This window comes from Gymnodraco acuticeps, unplaced genomic scaffold, assembly GCF_902827175.1.
Source record: "Gymnodraco acuticeps unplaced genomic scaffold, fGymAcu1.1, whole genome shotgun sequence".
NCBI classification, from domain to species: Eukaryota; Metazoa; Chordata; class Actinopteri; order Perciformes; family Bathydraconidae; genus Gymnodraco; species Gymnodraco acuticeps.
The window spans coordinates 4,552,419-4,578,609 of NW_022990271.1; the positions used below are offsets into that span (position 1 = coordinate 4,552,419).

General features: G+C 41.7%; 2 protein-coding genes across 3 annotated transcripts in view; one reads left to right on the forward strand and one right to left on the reverse strand.

The window, feature by feature from the left end:
- The window catches only part of tspan4a (tetraspanin 4a), a 132,153-nt gene extending 124,835 nt beyond the window's left edge, over nucleotides 1-7,318 (reverse strand). The window contains exon 1 of the mRNA XM_034221046.1: nucleotides 5,571-7,318. Within this exon, the coding sequence (XP_034076937.1) occupies nucleotides 5,571-5,891 (321 nt within the window). The 5' untranslated portion in view covers nucleotides 5,892-7,318. The remainder of the gene's footprint in view (nucleotides 1-5,570) is intronic.
- Nucleotides 7,319-10,068: 2,750 nt separating this feature from the next.
- LOC117549281 lies at nucleotides 10,069-13,838 on the forward strand. 2 transcript variants are annotated; one of them, XM_034221050.1, is made up of 2 exons: nucleotides 10,069-10,111; nucleotides 12,760-13,838. In XM_034221050.1, exon 2 carries the CDS (start codon nucleotides 13,014-13,016, stop codon nucleotides 13,836-13,838), a length of 825 nt encoding a protein of 274 aa, XP_034076941.1. In that variant the 5' UTR covers nucleotides 10,069-10,111; nucleotides 12,760-13,013. The 2 variants fall into 2 exon arrangements, with proteins under 2 accessions (XP_034076941.1, XP_034076940.1); XM_034221049.1 differs by lacking the exon at nucleotides 10,069-10,111 and adding an exon at nucleotides 12,216-12,403.
- The last annotated feature ends 12,353 nt before the right edge of the window (nucleotides 13,839-26,191 follow it).

Sequence of the window (26,191 nt, forward strand, 5' to 3'; positions counted from 1 at the left end):
CCAGACGTCCTCACAAAACCGAATGTGGGTGTGACATTGTTGCCTGTGAGCTTTTGTGTGCACAACTATGCCAAACTCAGCAAAAGCAAACTGCAGGCCCATTATGTGGACCACTCATGCTGTGCACGTCCCGACGGACCAGCTGTGAATCGATGGGCTGTGTGAAGGAAGGGGCCGGGCTGGGCGGGGCTGATTCATCTCAAATCAGTAGGAAGACAATTTCTATTGATCTGGCTAAATCAGGGGAGACAGATGCAACCCGTTCACAACTCTGGCAATCCATGGTTCCTCCGTTGGGCTCTGACCTACTTTAGGATGACAAGCAAACACAACTTCAGAAGAAACATATTCAGTCCTTCTGCCTGTCTGTCCAAGTCTCACTCACTGCTGCATGGATTTCACACCTTCACAGTGTTGAAAAGTTACATAAATGCCAACAAGATTAATTAAAATTGTAGCTGTAAATGAGGGACTTATATTTGTATTTTGTAGCTGTGGGGTGCTTTTTTGCAGTTGTTTTTGCTGAACACGATTAGTGTTGTGCTTCGCCGCATATTTTCCAGTTGCCCACTGTTGCAATTTTACGGAGGAGCCATTGCTGCTACATTAAGGGGGATAATCAGCATTTATCCTGCAGCGCAAATATCCGTCTCTCCATTTGTTACTTTCCTATTTCATTTTTTGACACTTTGCCCGGTGTGATTTGCAGACTGCTCTCACCCCCACAGATGATAATGTACAAGGTCAGACTGGTGAGTGTATTAGACACACTTACAGTACTGGGAATTAACACGAGTAACTGACTGTAGCCCAGACTGAGTGAGGGGTCATTGGAGTCCACTTTGAGTCTATTAGCACCCAAAGTGTGTGACATATAACGTGTGAAGACTATCACACAAAAACACACGCAAACAAACAAATGCAACCTTCACATTTCTTTTCATGCGGTTTCTTTGAAAAATACTTGTTTCCATGACAATCTGCAGATTGATTAACCTTTTAATGAACATGAAAGAATTAATTAGAGTTGGAGTATTGTTTAACTTAAAACGATACTCCAACAAAAAAGTGTATACTATTAACTGTATGGCTGTTCTTTTATTAATATACTTATAAGATAAACTGTTCTTACTGTTGGGTTGTTTTTGATGGTTTAAAATGTGCGGAAATTAAATAAAAATAGGAATTTCCAGATTATGAACTGATTTCCACAATTCAATTAGCAGCACATCACCACTGCAGTTGATCTGTTCCTCTTTTAAGTTTAAGTGAACTTGTTGTCCTGCTTCATAAAATAAATACCAAGGAGGTTTTGTCCTCTGCCACTTGTTCCCATCGTCCCGGCTCTTCAGTGGCTGCCGCTCTGACCTCAATCATAACGACAGTTCTCTTACTGGGCACAGTTTGACCCCTTGACCTCTTGTGATTGCCTTGAGAGGAAATTAGTGGCTGACACCAACATGAGCATGCAGTTTGTCTCAGAACAAACTGACACTTCTGGCTGCTGTCAAGAGCCCCTTTACTGACTGAAAGCACCACTACAGTACATCCACCTTTTCAACTCCTTCAATCAACCAGAACGTTCTTGTTCACTTCACTTTACAGAATATACACCACATGTATGTAGAATGTATGTCAAGGCAAGTAGCAAGACTAATCAATTGGTCACCTAAAAATTGCACTACTTTGCATCTACTGGTCTTCTACTATTTAACCCCGAGGGTTTTGGAAGGTACACATAATTGACACTTCCTAACCTAGAAAGCAATCCATAGAAAATAGTTCTTACTGATGCTTTTAATTTCATCCAGTTTGGAGTAACTTCATCCAATTTCATGAAATTCATAAGCAAACATAGTTGTGGTCTGACAAACAGGCTGAAGGCCAAGTAAAGCTGTGAATATTGGTTAAAATGTGGCTCTCTGTACGTACTGAGAATACAAACACACAGCAAAGAAATATGGCTGTAGGAGAGGTGTGAATTTATGTTTTTATATATTTTTTCATTCACCGTGACCCAAGGTTATCACAGCAATGCATAATTAGTTCTGAGAATTTCAACTGACCACAGCTCGGATACAACATTTTCGGAGCGACATTTTAAAGCCTACAGGCGTTCAGTATTTATATTCCGACCAAGCTTCACTGTTTATTTGCAGACTGATATGTTTAGTCTGTCTGTCACATATGTCACACCATCTTCTCACGCAGCTTGAGGAGTCATGTTGTCAAAAGAAAGTGTGTTAAGTTAACGGTGTTGACACTTTTTAGGTTTATGTAAATTGACATCGACACTTAAAGTTTTCTGTGTGTTTTTGTGTCTGCGCTAGGGGTGTAACGGTTCACAGAATTCACGGTTTGGTACGTACCTCGGTTTGGGGGTCACGGTTCGGTACGGGTTCGGTACAACAAGAAAAAGCATAAAAAGTCCCGAATGCATAATTCCAGGTTTGTTTTTTATTTATTTTTGAACAGTAGTGCAAGTTTCAGTTTAAAAATAAGGAACTTTAACATTTTGAATAATTAACTTTATTACACAGTTAAAAACAAACCACAAACAGTACCACACACACTCAGATGGCCGTATTATCTATAATGGCTGATGTCAAACAAAAAGGTTCAATAAGCTGTAAAACAAAACAAAATGTCTTGAAAATATTACAAAATAAATAATAAGATAGTGTTTCAATCACAATCAATAAAAGTCGGGGTCCTCTACTACAGTATAGCATAATTGCATAGGCCAAAAGCATAAAAGCATATGCCAAAAGCTTCCGTTATTTATTTTGGTCTCTCTGCTTTCATGTCTCTTGGCTTCTTAAAAACAGCGGGGATCAGCTGCTGAACTGCTGTTGTCTTTTGCCGGGTTCCGGTGATTGGCAAATCTGGGTGATGCCTTCTGATATGATTTAGCATGTTTGGCGTGTGTTACCATTAGCATACCGCACCGCTGTCGAACAACGCCGGCACAACGTCCTCGTCCGATCCACCACTCGCACTCCACCGTTATTATAGTCCACAGGGAACCCGAACTGTTCCCACACAGCTGATTTAAAAGAAGCAGGTGGGTCTTCTAGCTCCTGTGTGTTATCTGAACTAGAGATGGGTGAGTCCTGATTCATCCGGATCATTAACCCGGATCCTAGTAATGAGCTGGGAGTGACGAGTCTCTCCTCTCCATTAACCCAAGTCCTTTGAGTCCTACACCTGGTGACGTACAAATTAAAACTATAACTTGCTTCACTCACTACTCTCCTTATAACATGTACATTTTAAAATCACATTACAACGTACCCCAGTCCATCTGCCTAGCCTTTAGCAAGTAGGATAGCTGCCAGACGTTATCGTTTGGCTCAGGGGATGCGGATCAGTGAAACTTCCTGCAGACTCGTGGGGACTCAGAGCCGTAACCGTATAGCAGATCCAGAGATCCAGACTCATCATGCACGAGTCAACAGCAGACTCAGATTCGCAAATCCTGACTGACTGAATCAAGGGAACTTCCTTCACTGTGCAAAACATAGCAGACTTGTGCGGTGCCGTAACCGTAGCAGATCCAGAATCATCGTGCACGAGTCAACAGCAGACTCAGATTCGTAGAGCGGACTGAATGACTGGATTGCTCCACACAGCTCCACACAGCTCCACACAGTGCCAAACAGCAAACGGTTTCGGACTCGTCATGGTTTTCAGACTCAGTGAGTGTCAGCTCTGTTTGTGATAACGTAGATGCATACTGTTCACAGATCCTTTGACACATCCCTAGTGTGCGCAGGTCACCACTTTTTAATCCGATGGTCTTTCTGCATCATGGCATGTTTATTTACATTTACTGCATTTGGCAGACGGACGGATTCTGCTCCTGTTTATTCTTGTGATTAACTGGCCTTGTAAATGGGAAACAAACAAACTGGCTTGGGCTGAGCCACACAACCGTATTCCAGTCAGGACATGGAAAGGCTATGAATGTATGAAGAGAAAGGCAGTGGGAGCGATAGGGACAGCAAACCTGGCAAACGTTCTGAAGGAGCACTGAGGAGGGGAGTTTGGAAGATGGAGCCCATGATGACGTATTCTAATGTCCTAATTTCAACAGACCCAAACTCTTATTCTCCACATTCGCTTTAAAAAAAGTGAAAGGCAGACCTTTTTCTTCAAATGTTAAGGTCAGGAATGAAGAAATATTGAAATTGTTTTTGATTAATGTTGTCCTTGAATAACTCATTGAAAAAACAAATGTAATATTAACTTAAGAAAATGTTCTAGCACTTGTATCTCATTCAGAGCATCATACTTGAAAATCAAAATGATTGATAGTGTTTTCTTTTACTGAGCACACACTTTCAATTCTATGTTGGTCAATTATTTTTGTTGAAATCCCTAGAGTCAATCATACAAATAATGGATATAAGCGAGAATTGTTGATGATACTGTTCCTCTTTTTCATGCAGAATGTAAACTCCTTTGCTGCATCACTCAAAGTAAAAGTCACGTTGAAATTAAGACCTTTTGATAGGTACTGCTTTTACAACATTCAGGTCAAATTCAGTCTCCTCCTTTTGTAACAATTTTGAAAATGTATTCCAGTTTTAAGCCCCCTTTTTCCATACAAAGCTTGGACTTGATCAATATACTGAATATAACGATATAAATTGCTGTTGAAATTGTGATGACAATGAGCTCTGACTTTAGCTATCAGCTACAAAGACTGATATTATTACAGACGTGCTTCATATTGAAAGAGCTCCTCTGTTCTTACCTGCAGGATCCTACCGATTGGCTTCTTAGGAGAGGCTTGTAATGGTCGGTATTTATACCAGGTGGCTACACACACTGGCACAGAGTGTGCTAATAACAAACACTGCAACCCCTCTTTGACAACACTTTATAGCGGAGAGAAGATGTAGAGGTGAAGAGGTCACTTGTTCCCCGTGGGAGATTGCATCTCGGCAGCTAGATTACATTTCATCGCTCAAGGCTTCATCTCATAGCATTACCAATAAGAACAGAAGTATGACAAATCAAAGTAATCCCAGCAACATAACCACAGGGGCCTCACTTAAATCTCTGACAAGTAGCAATGGCTTGCACACAAATGGGTCTTTTGCACACAAAAAAAAAGCCCAGCTGAAGCTCTGATGAGATATTGAAGATGTGAAGCTCAGCTGTAGCATGACTTCACAGTGCGAGGGAAAGTTATCTGTAGTGTGGTTATCGGACTGTGATTGACAGAGACCGATTGACAGCAGGGCACAAAGGTCCCCATGGCAAACAGATACAATGCAGCAGATTGACAGCAGATACTTTGCAATGCGCTGTTCTGTGGGGAGGAGAGTTTAACCGAGGTCCAGCAGGTGAAGAATAAAAGCACATCTGTAACGCTGTGGTTAACCAGTGTACACCCAATGCAAGCTCAAAATATGCCTATATCTCACATCACTATGGTTGCACAGGCATACATATCCAAGATAACAAAAGTGTGAGTAACATAGAATGAAAACATGCGAAAGGCAAGAAAGCAGAAAACCCCTTTTGGCTAAACAAACAAACACAAAATATTAAGGACTCACCCAGAAGAGGAGGTTGAAGAAGACCATTCCGTATCGCAGGGCCATCATGCAACCCTCGGCCATCCTGCAGCGCCGTAGTTCTAGGAGGAATATGAAGGAGAGGTCCAGGTAAAACACCACATACTTCTTCCCCTGGGCATAGCGCCCCTTTGACGTCTCCGGCCCTTTTGTCGTGTGGAAGCCGAACGCAAACGGTGGCCGCTTGTACTCAAACTCCCCACTGAAGCGGTGAAAGCCAGAAGTGAACGGCGGCGTGTCGGGTTTGCTGTCCAGAGACGGACTGCGCCGGTACGGAGTCTCGTCTGTGCTCGAGCGTCTCATTATGGAGACTGAAGGAACTTTAAGAGTCTCTTTATAGTCACTCTGTGTACTTCAGTACTTAGTCCACACCGAGGGACCAAAAGTTATTCCGTTGGACGCTGAGAGATTATTTTTGTGATGTTTTGACCTATTCCTCAGAATAGTTCCGACCCCTCATCAAACTCTGCAACGGTTTATTCAATTCTACCCCAGGTGTGACAAACTTGATCTCACTTAATCTGTGAAAGATAATGTCCTGCCATTCACTTGATTTTAGTTCCGCTCTTTAATCCAATAGTGCCACTACATCCAGCAGGAGATTTTGCATAATCCTGCCGCAACAACTGTGTAATTCTGTGTATTTAGGACATAATCCCCACATACACTCTCACATCTGCACATCCTTGTTTCCCTCTCTGTAATCGCCCCAAACACAAGTGTCATGCTCTGAGAGATAAGCTGGTTTGCAGTTTCATCTAATAACGATCCAATCAGGTAAATGACTGGAGGGCTTCGAGTCGACCTCTCCAGCTGCTTTGGGCTGGCGAAACGATCCAAGACGTCCTACCTGGACTCATTGGAAATTCCTGAGCAGGTACTCTCGGCTGGGAGATAACAGCACTCCTGATTCTGCCAATCAACTTCATGTATTCAGTAACACATCCACTGAGAATGAAATGCTACGCACGGGTCTAAGGCTTGTGGTGGTGGCTGTCGATATGTTTTTGCTGACATGCAGTGAAAAAGGATAAGAAGATGAGAGGGAAATATGGTGTTATGCATGTGAGGGGAAGGATGAAAAGCAGCATGAAAGGATGAATAACGCTTGTGAGCAGTACATTCTTTGGCTTTTTCAATATATCCTTTTGTTAAAATTCCTGCCTTGCCCAAACTTGTCCTTTTTGTCTCTGAAAAGTGTCTAGGGGTAACGCATCTCCACAGCCTGTTCCCCACACATTTAATAATTCACCCTCTTCAACTCCCTCTTATTCTCCTCCTGCACCTCACACTGAGCCCCTCTCTGCGCTCCCCCCTCTGTGCTGCCGGCGGTTAATTAATTTCCAGACTCTCATCAGTGAGGCAAAGTGTGCCGTGTCCCCTCTTCTCGTCTCTCCTTCCTCCGCTACAGCATTTCTCCCTTCTTCTCTAGGTGGGCAAGGAGATCAAGGTGTCCGCTGGGGTCATGGCAAAGCCGCGAGAGAAGAATAAAGCAATAAGAAGAGACAGGCAGGCAGAAGAGAAAGACACTGTTTCCACAGAGAAGCAAAAGACTGCAGTGTTTGAGCGGTAGTCCGGACTCTCTGCCTGAAGCTCCCTCCCTCTTTCTCTTCACAGGCTCCTGTTCTCTTTCTCTCTCTGTCCCCCCGTCCCCTTTTTCTCTGCTCACTTCCCTCACAAGCTGCGATACTCTCCTCTCCACACGCACAATCTCAAACACCCCATCCCTCCTCTGAAACTGTTCCCAAAATCTGGTAGTGCGAAAGGCAGGGGCGGTCATTAATATTCTGGCCACACCCAACGAGGGAGCGCATCCAATCAGTGTCTAGCAGCCTCATCCTCCCTCGTGCACACGCCAATCATGCCCCAGATAGCACTCTCACAACCTGGTGTGTTGTTAACATACCAGTGCTCAGAAACCTGCTGCACTTGCACTAGTGCTTCATCTGCTCTCTGCCTGAAACTCATTCCACATGCAGAGGCTGTTTTCGAGCACAGCCCAGGCTGCTTTCAGTGCATGCTTGGCTTCAATCGTGTTCCTCTCTCCCCCAGGACCTGGGCTTGGGTCATACTGCATACATGTTGCCACACTTGGCACAGATTTCCACTCTAGAAACAAGTCGCCTCAAGTGTGTGACTCTTTGAAAGTATGGGAATCTCACACTGCTGCTGACATTCACACAAAATTACCACATGCTCTCCACAACCTGGTGGCCATGTGGGTCAGTGGCTTTATGAGTCCACAGGGACGTTTCAGAGCTGCCAAGGTACTGACTTTCATCACGTATTTAAAGAATTTCTGTCATTTCTCCTGCATGTCATTTTTTTTTGTCAGACTGCAGAGGTGGCAGTCTGAGAGATTGAATGTGTCTGACTGACGGATGGACTGACTGTCTGACAGATACTGTTTAAAAGAGCATGCACACATTTTCGGCTTATGGTTTTCACCCCTAAAAAGGTGAATGGACATGAGGCAGTGATATGATTAGAAAGGTTACCTTAAGAGTATCCACGTCTTTTACAACAATGGCATAGGTTACATGCAGGTCAACAGCAAGGAGCACTAACCACCATCATCTCAGCATGGTGAACTGGGTTTTCAGTCAAATGTAGAATTTGGAAATGAAATTGAAATAATTATAAATGCAGCAATGAAAACTGTAAAAAATAATATAGAAAACATGAAACACGAACATGGCATTTGTGTTTCAAGTATTAATTAGATGAAGGTTAGTCCCCTAATCACTGCATGCCAATCTTTTAAATTGATGCCATTTTATGTTCATGATTCATCCTCTTTTCATCGGCAAACTATGCTTTAATCAATACACCAACTATTGTAGCTAAGCCAAGGGTAAAAACTGTTTTCATCCATCATTTTCATCTGTTGTTTACATAGGCAGAAATAAAGTGTACATAACAAGGTAGATGCACTTTAGACCTATTAGTGCTTTTCTAAATTCTAAAGAGCTGAGTTTTTAACAAAGGAAGGTTTTACAAGAAACAGCTATAAGATATGTGTCCCTTATACTGAGCGTGCTTATTCACACATAATCCAAGTTGCTGAATCCCTTGAAATATATTATATGTATACAGCATGGTGTTCATCCCATTTATATACATTTTGTGTGTAATTGGCAGAATTCTTTCCGCCACTTTCACAAAATATACAGACTGGCCTGATTCGTGAAGCAGGGAATAAATCTTTTTGTAAATGGTTCGCCTTTGATATACTGTGACGCCATGAAGCAAAACATATTTGTGCTATTCAGTTTAGAAACACACAAACCAGAACACAAAATACACATGCAGAGGACCCCACGGGTCGCGGCAGCTTTGATGTCTTCAGCGTGTTAAAATTCACAGAGGGAGAAAAAAAAGGTTTTGGCTGCAGCAGGGAATCATGATACGCAAGGTGATGAAATCTTACTCTAAGACTGGAGGTTTTAGAAGTAGGGGTGCATATTATAGTACTTTATAAATCCCTGTGATGTGACAAAAGGATGTAAATGGATTGACGTGCACAGTCAGATACACAAAGGGTGCTGTGCTGCACTCTGGTCTCCGCGCAGTCATACAGGGCTATGAGTCTGGCTCGCTTTCCCTTGTTTAAAGCTGCAATATGAGTCTCCCATGAATGTCTCCACTAAATGACAAAACAGGCTACAAGGATAACTGCAGTGCGCACAGAGCAGGAATATGAGCATATGAAATGGGAATGGCTCTCCACAGGACTGGCAAATTATTTAGAGCTGTTTGCCTGGTAGGATTTTTGCTTATACAACCACAATCATTTCATACTGATAACATGAGGCTATTTTCGGAAAGTTAAGGGACATATGCAAATGTTCATGTCATACTTGTATTTTGGCTTTCTTTTAGCACACGTTACCATGCTTTTAATAAAAAAGTCATAATTTTGTCAACACTGTCTGAATATGCCTGTGTTCATCCTCTGTCTGAAACCCTTTTTTACAATTGAATGCCTGTCTTCAAAACCCCCTTCTGATAAAAACCTCATTCTGCTGTGATTGGCTTTTTAAAAAGTTGTTATGAGTCTAATACATAGACTAACTTGGTTGTCTCATTTCACATTTTGTGAGTTTGTAAGCACTCTATGTACCCAAATGTATGTGCATAAGCAGTATCATTTCATAATATGTCCCCATTTTAACATTTGTATACTGTCAATCAGGGGCGGACTGGCCATCTGTAGAATCTGGAGAACCACAGAACGGCCGGTCGTCAAGGGCCGTTGACGGCCGGCCGGCCCTTTAAAAAAAAAATTGTTTAACGGCATCATTTAAGTTGCGCTGACGGGCGACAGCGGCCGCTAATGCAGTTGTGTGGTTCTTATCTGTCAACAACACACGAAGAAGAAAAAAGACCGGCCACACGAAGAGAAGGGATTAGACGCCGCGGCAGACAGGAAGAATAAAAAAACATGGATACAAATCAAAGAAAACGAAAAGAAAAAGGTGGGGCCGAGAAGGCGAAAACAAAAAAGATGAAGTCACTCGCAGGTGAAGCATATACATGTCTCAAATTGACAGACCTTTTTGGCAGCAGCGCTGCTACGAGCATTATCAGCAGCAGCTTAGAACAAGTGCAAGATGATGAAGAGAATGATGAGGGCGTGAGTTCAGATATACAGCCAGCCTCCTGCGTTCATGATGAGGGACAGAGTTGAGCTGCTGGAAGAACCAGCTCAACTGGCACACGTGCAGGGATAGAGCAAGAGGTGGGTGAGAATTATCCCTTGAACTCAGTGGCGTTTTCTCCTGGAGGCCAAGGGAAGCCAGGCTTCCCCTGTTTTTTTGGATTGTAGTTATAATTTTAATAAATACATAAAAACACTTCGTTTAGTTTCGGTAATTATTCCGCCGGCCCATCTCTCCCCCATTCTCATTGAGTATTTTACAAAGAGTGAAACAGCGCCCCTCTAGATGTTATGGTGAAACAGTAGATTGCACTCTGTTGCGAGAGGAGGCTAGCCGAAATTGGCTTCCCTTGGTGAAAATAATTGAGGGATTGACCAATCAGATGATGCACGTCATGCCTCACAATCCAATCAAATCGCATCAACTTCAGTTCGTACTGTAACTGTCATCACTGCCCTTAAAAAGTAGCAAGCAACTGAAGCAAGTGCAATTATGGAGGGTGGAGATTTGGAGTATTTCATCAAAAATAATTTTACTAAACTTCCGCTACAGGAAGCAGCTCAAAATGAAATCTGATGACAGGCCAATGCCCAAACTGGAGCTGTGCACAGAGAGGGAAAAAGGAGCGAGTCAGACGTAAAACTTTAAACAATAAACAGCGGATTTCTAACATTTGACATTTCATGTGGCCGGACTGGATCAGTTTCCAGGGCTGAATTTTAGTCCCAGTCCGCCCCTGCTGTCAATACTGTCATACTTTCAAGGCAACCTGTTTACAGCTTTTATCTCTGCGTCATCTTGATTATAATATTTCTAATTTGCCTAGCTCAGTTGTTGTCAAGATGTCACTTTCTAAAAACACAGCTGTGTGTGAGGCCCATGAGCCAACTGATAGCACATTCTCTCAACAGCTCGACACCAATGATCATGAGGAATCAGCCATGAAATAAATAACAACAGCTCTCATGGGAAATAAACATGTGTTACCCAACCAAGCTGAACTCTTGAGGGATTTAAGCTTGCTTCAATGACAACATGTATGGGCAATACAACTAGATTAATCAAGATATTGACTGTGTTAACAGAGTGGCACAATAAGAACAAAAATATTGGTAGTGGTTATATAATAAGCTATATCATACAATATAGTTTTTATTTGGGAATTACATAATGTATTATAAGTGATAACAAGGGAATTGGTCTATAATGTTTTTGGATTCAGGCAAAAGGTGTGACTGCCTGAGTTTCCCTACCCCTTTCACACCAACGCGGTTCCAGGGCCGGTTCGGAGCTGGACCTTGAAAAGCACCGGTTTTTCCTGTTCACACCGCAGCGGATCAGCCTCTAAGCTCCGGAATCCGGTTCGTTTCAAGCACCAAAAAGTTGTCGGTCTAAAAAGCAAGCACCGCATACGCCACGCTTACGTCGGATCTGGGCTGTGTCCAAATAACACGCGACATCCGCCAGCTTCAACATGATAACATTGAGAATCAGTTTTAATGTTATACCCATAGACTGTATATATAAACGTTATACCATAGTAATTAATGCTGCAAAGCTGGGTATTTTGAGCTTGGCGCATGCAGAGGCTAACAACAGCTAGCTCTAACGCGATCGAATAGGACGTATATTTACCTTCTTTCTCCTATGGAATGAAGTTGATGATGATTGTAAAGAACTTTTGAATGTAGCATGTAACGACTGTAAAGTTGGTAGTAAAGTCATCCCATTTGTTCCATTTCGTTTCGACAGAGCAAACCAAAACGAGTAGCGCTTCAATACAATCTGCCATTGTTGTTGTCGATGTGAGGGGTTTCCGCGCGGTTTGGCTTTATGAAGCAGGCACGCAAACTGTCGAGACGAAAGTCAATATGTAATAATATCTGTGAAAAACGGACTAATAAATAATTATGTGTTTTCATTTAGAGTATTATTATTATTATTATAGTATTGTTCAATACCAGGAGAGGGTATTTGTTTTATTTTGGATAGCGTAGGCTACTTTTCATAAGCGAGCTGTAGAAAAAATATGAATGCCGCTTCCGGCAACACGGCTACAAAAGGGGTGTAGTTTGTGATGGCCGGTCTCTTGTTCTCAAAGCCACGGAGAGAGAACCAGGCGACAGTGTGTGTGAGGCTCCGGAGACGCCGTTGGTATGTTTATTGTGTTTATGTACTTGATCTGTTGCCGCACTTTGCGAGAGTGCTGTTGCGCAATCAACTGTTTTTTTTACGCAGCGCGATCTGCCTGTGCTCCGTTTGTTTTCTGTGCAATTTAGACAGCGCAGGTGTTCAGATGAGGTTTTCACTGGTGCTTGTTTCCAAGTGGAGATAAACACTCTTATTAATTCATTTAAGTTAATGATGTGGTTTTAAAGGAACAATTTATTATTTTTAATTAAAACATAGTTTGTGGTATTATTATTATTGAGAATGCAGTGAGACCTGCAAAATGTTTGTAATTTGTGTAGCATGTGAGCTAACTTTTGTTTGTCCTTTGTGTTTTGAAGGTTTTCAACCTGATCAATTCTTGGAGCCGTCTTGAATAAATAAAGACAAAAAGAACGAATTTGAGTTGTCCAAAGCGTCCTCTGTTGCCCTCTAGCATCAAGTCAGGCTAATCACTGGTACAGGCCAAAAACCTGAAGGACTTGACAGTTGAAAACCAAGCGGAGCAGCCTGGGCCAGAGGATAAAAGGCTTCAGACGTCCAGAGAAAGCTGTTGACGCAGATAAGGGAAACTGTGGATTTCCATTAGCTCAAAATGGCGGAAGAAATCCTGGGGAAGACGGTTAAAGAGCTCAAGAAAGCAAGAACAAGTGCAAAAAGCAACTTCACCAGGCAGGCCAACTACCTCAACAGAGAAGCAGGTAGAATGGTCGAAGCAGAGCTAAGGGAGGAATTCACCAAGCTGAAAGAGGGATTAAAAAAGGTTCTTGAAGCAAATGAGGACTGCATGGCTGGGTTGCAGGCAGACGCTCAAAAGGCCGAAGGAAAGGAAGAAGAAGTTCTTGCAAAGCGGGAAGAGGCCGATGTTGAAAGGACTGCAGAGGAGGCTGAAGCCAGAATGGAAGAGGTGAGAGGCCTTATTCAAGATAACCTGTGGTCCAGATATGGCCGATATGAGCTCATCACTGCAATTGAGGAAGCAGAAGAAGCCAGTGAACAAGCTGGGAATGTGCCTGTGGAGGGAACCAACCTGGAAGGCTACGGGGTGCTCCTGACCATTCTAGAGAGGCGGAGGAAGGAGGCCACCAGAGTGATGGCAGCTTGGGAGTGCTGGATACCCATGATGGCGAAATCAGATCTAGCTGGCAGAGTCAAGGACCTCAAAGCAATAAGGAATAGACTTGAGATGAGGCAAGGTGAATTTGTCAACTCACGCAGGATTGCAGCGGAGGAACTGGAAGCAGAAGCGCCAGGTAGAAGGGGAGGACTGCCATCACCAGCAATACCAGTAGTGAGGATTAAGCCCACAAGTCTTCCCATCTTCTATGGCTGCAGAAGAGAATACTACCGATGGAGGAAAGCCTGCAAAGACAGGGGGAGCCATCTGGATCTTCTGAAGCTAAGAAAATGCATCTTCTAGACAGTGTGGATGACAAGATTTCAAAGGAACTAAGACTCTCAACCTACAACACTGCTGAAGACATGTTCAGGATAATGGACAACAGGTATGGAAATAAGTCAACTATTGCCATAGAAATCTTAGAAGAACTGGAGAGAATCCCTTATGTGAAAGGAAACCAGCCAAGAAAGGTGATTGAGCTGATACAGCATGTGGAAAAAGCCCTTGCAGACCTCACAGAGCTGGGAAACTCAGGCGCCATGAAGAACCTCATAATCAAGTCCATAGAGAGCAAGTTACCTGACTTTGTGAAGAGAGATTGGCTGGTCTTCATGGTGGATCCAAACAATAATGTCACACCAGACAACCACTTCGACATGCTCCTTAGATTTCTAGAAAAGCAGGAAGAGATTCTGGAGAGGCTGGAACAGCTAAGGATCGGTGATAGAACTGACAGACAAGACCATCCAGACGGGAGGTATGAGAAGAAATATGCTTCCACAAGATCTGCAGAGAAGGCCGAGCATGGAGGAGTGTGTATTGTGTGTGGAGATGAGAGACACTATGACAAGATATTCTTCTGCAGGAAGTTCAAAGGGCTAACTGTGCCTGAGAAGAAAGCTGTTCTAAAGAAGATAGGAGCATGCAGAAAGTGTCTTGGATGTCATGAGGAAGGAGGATATTGCAGAGACAATTACCTGTGCAGGAACAAAGACTGTAAAAAAGGAGACACTTCAGATCACCATTTCTTTCTGTGTCCACAAGGGGGAAGCAAAGTGCCCTTTGAAGAGAAAGAAAGAAAATTAAATGGTTTGAGAGGAAGAGACTGGAGAAGTAAGAGCAAACTCACAGAGGAGCAGGAGAAATTCTTGGCTGAGCTTTCCCCAGAGCGTGCAGGAAAGCCTCTACCAACCAAACAGCAGTTACAGGCAGAGCTGGAGGACAGTCGAGGCTTTTGGACAGGGAAATTCCTGTCATCATGATGCTGATGGAGGTCACGGCAAATGTAGGGCAGAAGATTGGGACTCTAGTGGACCTTGCCTCAGACACAAATTACATCACCCATAAGGCTGCTGACAGGCTGAGGTTGCAAGGTGAAAAAATAACTCTGATGGTGTAGGAGGAATGACCATCAAGGTGAACACAAAAAGATACCTCCTTAGGGTGAGAGTCAAGACTCCTAAAGGGACAGAGAAGGCACATGAACTTGTCTGCTATGGCCTAAGGGAGATCGCCAAAGTGCATAGAGTCATCAGTCCTGAAAAACTGCAGAAGTTCTTCCCAGAGGTCAAGCCCGAAGAATTAAAGAGGCCAGAAGAAGTTGAGCTCCTCATAAGCCACAGGGAAGGAAGACTTGCTCCACAAAGAGTGAAGGTGGTTGGAGACCTTGTTTTGTGGGAAAGTCCACTGGGAAAAACAGTAGGCGGAGCACACCCAGAACTGTTTGAGGAGATTGAAGTGGCGGCACACAGGTCCAACACACACTTTGCTCGCTCCATGAGAACAGCTGCAGTCAGGTATGAGGAGAGAAAGCTTCCAAAAGACAAACCAGCACAGTTTCAGAAGGAAGATATGGCTGAAGTAAAGGTCACAGCTGCAACTAATTGTGAGTTCCTGGAATGGTGGAGGTGGGACAGCATTGGAGCAGCCTGTGAGCCTAAGTGTGGAGGATGTCGTTGTGGAAATTGCCAACCAGGAGGTAAAGAGATTACCCTGGCGGAGAGAGCTGGCCTAACCTACGTCAGGCAGGATTCTCATATTGCATCACCACACTGGGATGCAAAATATCTCTGGACTGAAGACCCCACTTCTCTCCCCAACAACAAACGTGCTGTGGAGGCCACAGTCCTGAAGACAGGAAAACAGCTGAAGCGGGAGCCTGAGGGGCAAGCTGTAGATAAAGCCCAAGTGCACAAAATGGTCGAAAGAGCTGGTGGCTTATGCCTCAAACCATGGGTCCGGTCTTGTCAAAGTGGGAGGCAAGAAACTGCAGCAGCGCTCCTGGGAGGAGAAAAAGCAACCGCTGCAAGTAAAACTCTCATCCTCCCAAATCAGATGAGAGAGGAGGACAACAAAGCCCTGGGAATTGGGTACAGAGTGGAGGAGTGGCCAATAAGATCAGCTGGAGAGGTGGCAGCGCAAGCCAGAGAGTGTGGACAAGCTCCAGAGGAAGGCATTTTCAGCAGCCATAACAAGAGCTCAAGCCGAGATAAATCAAAGAGATGGCCTAGAAGACCCACAGGGAAACAGAAAAAGGAAGAGCCAATGGGAGAAACCTAGAGCCGATCAGACTCCTACCAGAAATCTCACAGGAAAGACAGTGAAGGATCCTGTGGAGGTGAAAAGATTCTGCAGCCTTCAAAAACGTGTCGGTGTTATAGCCTGGGTGTGGAGAGCTGCAAGGAAGGGGCTGGAGATTAAGGACCAGCCTAGGGCAGAATCAAAGTTGGAAGTAATATGGCACACAAGGAATCGAGATGTAGCAGTGGGAGATGTGGTGTGGCTGGCTGACCAAAATAACCTGAGAGGACATTACAAACTGGTGAGAGTGGTCAGTGTAAATACTGATGGAAAAGGCATCGTAAGGGATTTAAATGTGAGAACCTCTCCCAGCTACCCAGTCTCAGTTATGAAGAATAAAGTCTGTGGAGGGTATAAGGGACATCCAAGCAGGATCCCTGGCACTATTCTTCATAGAGGTCAGGCGCCTTGTCATCTTACTTCCTGTGGAACAACAGGTGTGATTTGAAGGTGAAGAACTGGTGTGAGCTCCTTGGGTTAGAAACCAGGAGCTCAAGGGAGGTGTCGAGACGAAAGTCAATATGTAATAATATCTGTGAAAAACGGACTAATAAATAATTATGTGTTTTCATTTAGAGTATTATTATTATAGTATTGTTCAATACCAGAAGAGGGTATTTGTTTTATTTTGGATAGCGTAGGCTACTTTTCATAAGCGAGCTGTAGAAAAAATATGAATGCCGCTTCCGGCAACACGGCTACAAAAGGGGTGTAGTTTGTAATGGCCGGTCTCTTGTTCTCAAAGCCACGGAGAGAGAACCAGGCGACAGTGTGTGTGAGGCTCCGGAGACGCCGTTGGTATGTTTATTGTGTTTATGTACTTGATCTGTTGCCGCACTTTGCGAGAGTGCTGTTGCGCAATCAACTGTTTTTTTTGTATTACTTTTACTTTATAAAATAAGAGTATTTTTATACTAGAGTAAACCTAATGAATCATTATTTTATCCACTGACGATAATAAATGTCAAAGAGGAGGAGATATTATCCATTGCCTGATCAACAGACTTGACATTTCTCTCAGGAGCCACACCACTCCTCAGAGTGAGACTGCACTGTTATTGATCACAGAGTAACAATGTGTGGAGAGCTGTCATGCGTACAAAACACATCCTGTAACGGCTTGCATTGTAAATTAAACATGAATAAAAAACATAATTAAAAATAGACTCACACATTAATCATCATGAATGAATAATATGAATCCACAAAGCTCAAGAGTGAAAAATGACTGAGTCACACCTGGGTCAGCATTAGTGGAATGTGATGACTTAATACCTTTGTACAATAGGCTTTAGTATTAATTAAAGCTTTTAACTAACATATGTAATTAAGAAGTCAGTTCAACAAGGGGATTTTACATGAGGTGACACAAAACAATCAAGTCAGTGCAAAGCATATAAGCCAACCTATCGTGCACCATACATGTTTGTGAATGAGTCAATTGATGACTGTAGTTGTGCAACACGACACGGTAATTATGCCGTGCGACATGCTCAGAGCTACCCAGATATACAGCATATGCAACAGTTTGGATGTAGGCGGCAGAAAGGAACGTCTCTACGCCTACCTGCCCTCACTGGGTACAAAAGAAAACAGAAATTAGTGTTTTGTCAATCTCTGTATAAAGGCAAGAAATATAACTGCTGTTGGTGTTGAAGCTGGCTTTAAGTAGAAAATAGGACAATGCTTTTGGTATTCTATATGGTTGTCAAAAGCCAGACTTTTACATATAAATGAAAATCTGTTACATTCAAGCTTTGCAAAATGAGGACACACAATATTGTCTAAACCTATTGCCCTCAGGGAGGCTCTCTGTATTTTGCACTACAGCATGGTGTCTGGCGTTTGTGGGGTCTTTACAGAGCTGGCACACTAGAAGAGATGGTGCTTAAGGGAGCAGAGAAATATTAAAAAAACGTTTATGATATTTATTCTACATGTTTATTAGAAAAATATTTGTATCACTACCTTTAGTCCCCCTGGCATCTTTCAGGTTTACATTTAACTGGTATACATAAGGAGGTATGACCGAAACAAGATAAAAATATCTCAGAAAATCCCAAGAGACGTTTTGTGGAGTGAATGCTCCATTTGCACAGAAAAATGCTTTCACAAAGAAATGTGAAAGTGAAAAGGAATAAATGGTAAGTTTGCTTAATGCCTCCTCAATGTGTAAAGCACATAACTAGACCTTTTCCACAGACTGAGATTGACATTTCCGTCACTCTCCAGTTGCAAGTTTCAGAGCGACCAACAGGTATTACATACCTTGCAAAATTATTTGTCAAAATATCATTCTGAATTTGGTATTGTAGTGCTGCAAGTATGCCATGGCCTACAAATAGAATTCTTCAGACTTAAGAGGAACTCTTTGATTGGTTACATACCGTCACACACAGTTACGACATTATCATGATAATGTGTTTTCAGAAAATGAGAATAATGATGTCAAAGTAATCAGCACCTCCTATATCGTTAATTATATCTTAATCAGTCATCAGTCAAGATGATCGCAATGAGATATCGTTTTCAAATCATTCAGCCATATCATCAAATGTTGATGGATGGAGTAACACATAAGAGAATGATTCCTTATTGTTAAACCGAAATGATCATCTGTTCTTTTTTTGTGTCACTGACTGTTGAAGAGTTTTCAGTGTGTTCCCAGCCTGCATAAGAAAAGACAATGTATCTTTTACTTTTTGATTTGGTGCTGGTTTAGACAGCCTAAAGGTAAATCACCTACAGTATCATCAGGGAAGGTGAATTGAGGAAATTGAGCTTTAATTATTCACACCATTTTTAAAGCACAAACGGCCTCCACAGAAACAAAACAAATTGGGCTTAAGGTTGTTATCAGCAGGTATGTGTCGCCTCATGTCATTAAATGAGTCGAGAAACAATGCACAAATCCAGCCTTAATAAAGTACCTTACATGAGCATAATTATTTTCATGTATAATTAAAGTAGGCCTGTCAACTTGTGATTACACTACAACCACATACTGAACAGTGTCTGCGGTGGAATAAACAGAACGAGAAGGCTTGAAATATTCATACATTGTACTTGCTGCATGCAGAGTTGTCCCCTTGTTTTAAAGACCAAGCTCTACTGTATGTGCATTATGTGTGACAGTCATACAGCAAAACAAGTCCACAGGAGGCAAACAAAAACAGTACGCAGGGCTTTGACTTTTGGAAAAATGTAATCATGATTTAAAAGGTAGCTCAACAGGTATTAGTGCTGATTAGTGCTAAGTAGCAGCATTTATGAGCTACAAGAGGTCTGGTAATCAGCATGTTGATTTTTTGTAAGGAGCTCCAAAATGGCAAAAATAATCTGTAACCAAACTACTGCTGCCTCAATCAAAAATCAAACTGCAAGATGTAGTATGTCAAGGAGAGAGCAATCTGGAAAGTCACAAAAAAGGTGTGGAATGCAAACTGCATCAAAAAGGAGGAAAAGCAGCAACAAAAGGGATGTGATGGATCGGTATATAACCCCTTTCTAACTGTGGGTGCTCTGGGGCTTTAATTACTTCAAATAAGAACCCCTTTCTCAATAAGCGGTTCTGATATATTATTACCCCCTGTAGCCTACACTGCTCTGCACACATAGCATTTCCCCTGAGTAGAGAAACGTACTTAAATGGATGCTCACACATGCTCTTTGTTCTTTTTGTTTTCTCCTCGTCTCATTTGCCTACATTTATATGAGAGGATTGATACCACGCTTAACGGTAGGCTGTAGCGGAGTAAAGGGGGAAACAGCTAGCTAGGCTCCTTGGTAAAAAAAAAACTAGCATGTTTATAGCCTGTAAGTAATCACTATGGCATACAGTATCCTGTTTGTTAAAAAGCACAAAAGGGTCAAATCTGAATTAATTTGTGTGACTTGTGTACAGAGCCAGGTTAGCTGTTTCCATCCAATTTCCAGTTTGTATGCTAAACTAAGCTAGGAGGCTGCAAAGTGTAGCAGTAGCTTAATCAACTGGTTATGTTAATTTCCGCATTGGCTTCACTGCCGCAGAGCTTAATCACCACGAACCCAAATGCTAAGTCCCTCAACTTTACAGCAGAAAATAAAGTTTACAGCCAATTGTTTGGTCTCTTTAACTAACTTTCCTATTCATGTCAACTGTAAATGGGATGAAGTGTGATATTAATCACCTGTTTGAATTATATGTAGGCTTAAGTTATGCGAAATTGGGGGGCCCCACGACTACTTTGAGTGACAGAGGGGTGTTATTATAGGTCGCTAACTGCTAGCTCTGTTACAGAGCCCCCTCTTTGCTTATTTTTGTTTTTTATTTTATAAAGTCTGTGGCTGAAGTCAGTATGTAGAAGCTGGATCAATTAACGGTAAATTAAATTCTGGAAAACAAAAAAAGGTCAATGGTTAAGTCATCAATATATAACTATGTCTTTAAATAATGGTTGCAGACTGATTAACATACCCAGCTGTTATCAAGATAAAACTGATGAAGACTGACTTCCATTACTCACCTCTTTGCGCTCTCATTATTCCACTTTGTATGATATAATTACTGATGGCCAATGATCACACAAAAGCAAACAACCGGTATTATGACTTAATCATGTCATACTTTCTTTCAATTTACTAATTTACATAGAAATGGCATCCAGATGCAGCATTAGTCAGCCTATTACAAACACTGCCAACGTGTCTGAGGAAATCTTTCAAACCTGTCGCAGAACGCTAATTTACAAATATAAAAACCCCATCTATTCATCAATATCACCATCAATTTGTCAAACCTTTCAGCCTTATTGGGTGTCAAAAGCCTTATGTGTGATTCTGATGTATTCTCGACACATCTGAACAGCTAGCATGAAAATGTCCGTACCTGCAAACATGATGTATGCATATGTATCACACCTCCATTTGCATTCTGCCGCTAATCCCCCCGAGCTGAAAGGTGATTACCCTGCTTGTCAGTCAAACGCTGCCCAAGAAGAGACAAATATGCTCTGTGTGGACATGAAGGGAGGAAAAATCCCCCCAGGTGGAAAGAAGCAGTGGGTGGTTGCTGTACATTCATCCATTTTACTGACATAAATACTCATATGTAAAAACATGGCACACATACATGAACGCCCACCCCCACTGTGTTAACATGGTAACGTTGACACTATACATAGTATCATACATACAGTACATGACTCCCACTCCAAGATTATACTCTATGAAAGCAGCATATTCACATTTAACAGAATACTCAATTCCTAATGAAAGTATCCCACTACTTCTTATTTACAGGTACATTTGAAGAAGCTGCAATGTTTTATAGGTTTATTTCACTGAAGTGTTTCTACAGATGCTGTAATGGCTTTGAGTAAAGCGTGATCAACACATCTTATTTAAATATTGAATGAATGTTTTATGTCTGATTGTAAAAAACAAATGGTAGGACTGAAAAGCAAGAAAAGTTTGAAATGTAACTCGGGCTTCTCAGTCTTTCTTTGTTGGCATTGCTCATTATATAGTATTGAAGTGCTTCAGACCACAGTGCATGTGTGATTATCCAATCACAGGAAAATTGGAAAGTGTTTTACTAATGAGAATCTTTGATTAGCAGACATGCTTTTACTTTTTATGTCTGTTAAACAAATGGTTTGGAAGCGTAGTAGGATGCAGTGAGTTTTATTTATGTAGAGATAGAGTATATTTAATTGCCTGAATGTGCGCTCAATGCACTCAATAAATACTTTGCATTTGCTCCAGTCAATGTTGTGTAACTTCCTATATAGTATATATATATATATATATATACATATTTTTTTTATCAGAGGGATGAAACCCTCTTTAATGGTCACACATGCAGAGCACACAGCACACAGTGACATTTGGCCTCTGCATTTATCCCATCCTAGTACCAGGAGCAGTGGGCAGCTATGGGGAGCAAATGTGTTTCTATGGTGACGTTACACAACCAGCCATGATGTTTCATAGTGTTGTGAAGACAACAAAAACAGCAAAGTAAAGGGAACAAAGTGATAAATGTTGTGTTGTGTTGCTTATTATTTACACGGATTCCAAGTAATAAGGGAGGTGGGCTTTATATGAACTGCGAAACTGAGGAGGTTTATTTTTAAATTTAGAAAACATAAAAGAGCAGTCGTACTGTGTATCTTGTTGAGTTTATCGAAAATGAACGGGACCATGTGTTCCCAAGCAACCAGAAATCTAATTTAGCACAATGTCCGTCTTTGGTAAAACATTTGGACATCTAATTTTATCAGAGCTTTCAACCAAAACATCTCTATGACAAGTAAACAAATGTCCTCTGCTGATGATGATTAACATATTCGTCAATATCTAGTAAGGGCATCTTGAGTAATTATTTTGCAGTTGTGGTTGGATATTTGGTTGGTGTCTGAAAATAAAATGTTGGGTTTTAAGCGCAACACATCTGTCAGGATAACCTACATATTTTTTTTGCTTGATATAGATTGTCTCGTTTCTGTGTTTAAGCAGTTGAACTCTAAGAAGATAACTTTCTAAAGAAACCATCCGCAATGTTGTACGAATCAACTTACAAGGTTATTTTGAAAAAGGACAACAAAGACCATATCATTTACATGATGTTTCTTTGCTTTCACTTCCAGGAATGCTGGAGTAAGGTTTCCTCAGAGCAGACCAGGAGTACACAAGCTGTGTGTAAGTTTAAACCTGATTATGACTGAAGTATTTATTAAGTGAAGATTTTGGCATCTCCTTATTAAAATAGGTTGAACCACATACACTAGTTCTTACTTGAAGATAAGTTGTTAAATATTCGGTCACCTCGGCTCCTGGTGTACATAACTGAACCAAATTACGCAGCTATCAAGCTTGCTAGTAAAGATCCTGAGAAATAAAGCAGTATAACACAATGCACCTCAAATTACAAAACGTGTTTCATGTCCCAGGTTAGGTTAGCATAATCTAATATCAGAATGCATTATGTAAACACATTTACAGGGGAATGATAATATATTTGCCCCCAAAAACTGTTTGTGGCTGTAGTCTCACTATGACATTCTGTGACTAAGATCATTAATGCGTTTAAACACTATCATTGCTTTCTTGCTTTACTTTACACAATATGGTTGCCTGTATGGTTGCTGTAAAAGGATATAAACGGGAAGCTGGAATCTCATTAAATGTATGTCCTTTTTTTTACACCCTTCGAGAGCCCGCTGATCTGCCCATATGTATCATGGGTCAGCTGGTAAACAGCAGTCAGTGTTGCGTAGTACAGTGTAAATGACTTGCAACAGAGAGAAAAGTGTTTGATCATCAAATGTGTGGAAATGTTTTTCGCACACAATTACATGTTTCACTGAACAGAATCATTTTTCTTTAAAGGAGCTTGCAATTCATTGGCGGTGTGCTCTCCTGTGTAGGTGCTTGTTTAACATTATTATTAAAAAAGAGCTCGTGAAATTGGCTTTGATACCCACTTACATTTGTTGTTTTGTTTTGATTACTACTTTTCAAATCTTTAACAGCTGTTCCTATGTTAGCATGTCTTTAAAAACTGGACACAGTTAATATTCTTAGGCTTTTTTTCAACTGCACAGGACGCCTCCATAGCTTGTTATCAACACCACTGTTAGCTAAGCATTTGCGATGTGGTGAGACAGGAATGTCTTATTGTGAATGTGAGCTCAGAGGAAGTGGGTGGCATTATTAGCGCCTAAGAATGAATAAAAATAACAAACAAACAACTGCTTTGTTACGACCAATTGACAACAATGGGACACCCTGCACAGTCAGACTCATGTTCCGCTAAATGACAGATTAAAGGAAAAAACTGAATAGGTTAGTGGAAAATGATAACAAAAACAGATATTTCTGAAGCTGGTGTTGGCTCCACACATCACAAATCGGATCATTTGTGTTTGATGTTTTTCATGCCTGAGTCTCCCAGGGGTTTTCAGGGTCAGCTAGCCATGCTGTTATAACAAGCAAAGAGAGACTGACCTTGTTTCAAAGTGATCCTGTATTTATTTTTTTAATGATGAAAAAAAAAACATCTTTTGTAGGGAAAAGTATTAAATTCATTCCTGTCAAGTGAATTATCTCATGACCCCCTACAAATGTTTTTCTAAGACTCTTTGTTGAGGTATAAACCTCCAGGCTGTAAAACACTGGTCTTTATTGTGTGGGATCTAATGTCAGGCTACACATGCAATACTTTGATTTGCATCTATTAATTCCTATTGTGGTCCTTTTACAGAATTAGTTTGCAACAAGAAAAACATACACAACTGCCAACCTTCACCTCTGAGGACAACTTTGAAAACGGAGAGTCTGCTGGTTTATTGTCCCCCACAATAACTACAGACCTGACCTTTTAAAATTCAATTAAACATTCAGCCAGTTTTGATTACCAGCCCTCCCTGAACATGTACACAGGGCAGTCATCCAGCTCGTTCTTTCACCACAGACTCCCTAAATGGCTCATTTAGCTCCCGGTGGCCAACTTCAACACTGCGAGCAGTCACTCCAGTTTCACCATTATTAACGGGGAGTAAAGAGGCTCACAGGAGTCAAAATGAGTCATTACACTTCACAAATGTGAAGTGTCCTCTATTAATAAACATCCCTGTTATGACTTCATAAAAGGCACTCAGAGAAAGTGACATTAGTTTAGTTTTATGCACTAAAACAGAATGTGCTGCCTTTTGTTTTGAATATCATACACGATTTGCAGCTTTACTGTCTATACTTTTGAAGTACTAATGAATTAAAGCTGAATATCACAGTCTCTCTAACAGAAAGTTAGTAATATGCAAACATTTCAAGGTTAGGGTGCGAAAATTAGGATAAAGCAAACATACTGAAGCTCTTCTTGCTGAATAATTCATAAAGTAATAAGTAGGTAATTAATGGAAGTTATGTGATTTTTCGTCTGTGTTTAAACATTACGGTTGGTATTTAATATTGCCATTAAATGAATGGATGGGATGGGCAGAAAGAGGAGAAGTACATGTCGAGGTTTTTAACACACTCAGTCCCTGAGAGTTACCGAGCCTCTGTCAATATTAATCTTCAAACCTTTCGGTAACATATCCTCCTGCGGAGAAAGCAAACACAAGTATCGGGTAACGTATTCCTCCCTTCTTCCGACAGCTTTGTCTCCATAGCAACTAATCCGCAGGCTGTGGCAGTAAAGAAGTACCTTGTGAACTTCTCAATGAGAACAAGTCGCTGTGGACTATGGGGTGGCACACTGAATGTTAATTATATCACAGACCTAGATAGGAGCACAACAAATAACATGGCGTGTGTGTGTGTGTGCGTGTGTATGTGTGTGTGTGTGTGTGTGTGTGTGTGGTGTGTGTGTGTGTGTGTGTGTGTGTGTGTGTGTGTGTGTGTGTGTGTGTGTGTGTGTGTGTGTGTGTGTGTGTGTGTGTGTGTGTGTGTGTGTGTGTGTGTGTGTGTGTGTGTGTGTGTGTGTGTGTGTGTGTGCTTGGTCCCAAAGTAATTAAAAAGACAACGTAGGACATCAGAATCACTAGAGGTAGGCTTGGAAACCAGATGGTCAATGGTTTAATTCCCCTCACTGACCAAGCACAAGTATTTGTCTGGTACTGTAGTAGGAGAACCGAACCCCAAACTGCTCAGCGTGCCAAATCATGGAATCCACCTTAATCTGACACCTCTCCATTAATGCATTTCTAAAGGTCCTGTATGTGTATTTCTGGTGTATTGTGTAGAGAAACAACAGTGAAAATAGGATTTCCCTCGAAGGGATAAATAAAGTCTTCTTCTTCCAATGGGAATCCTTCAAGCAGTGTGTGTGCTTGTCTACGAGCCTGCATGTGCAGATTTGGCAAGGCTGTTGCAGAAGTTACCCAGACCTCACTAATCAGGGCTACAAAACCCTCTCTTTGTGAGTTGATTACAGTGCTGGAAGGATTGTTGCTCACAGTGGGTGATGACACGTGACATTGGCCACTGTGAGCTGATTAGGGACATAATTAGATGAATCATTTATAAATTGCATGAAAACAAAATGTTCTTTTAGTCACCCTGCTCTGTGTGACTAAAAGAAAGAGAAA

Bases quoted from the DNA above. Each gene is read 5' to 3' on its own strand.
- LOC117549281 (XM_034221050.1), top strand. From the start codon at position 13,014: ATGGCGGAAGAAATCCTGGGGAAGACGGTTAAAGAGCTCAAGAAAGCA.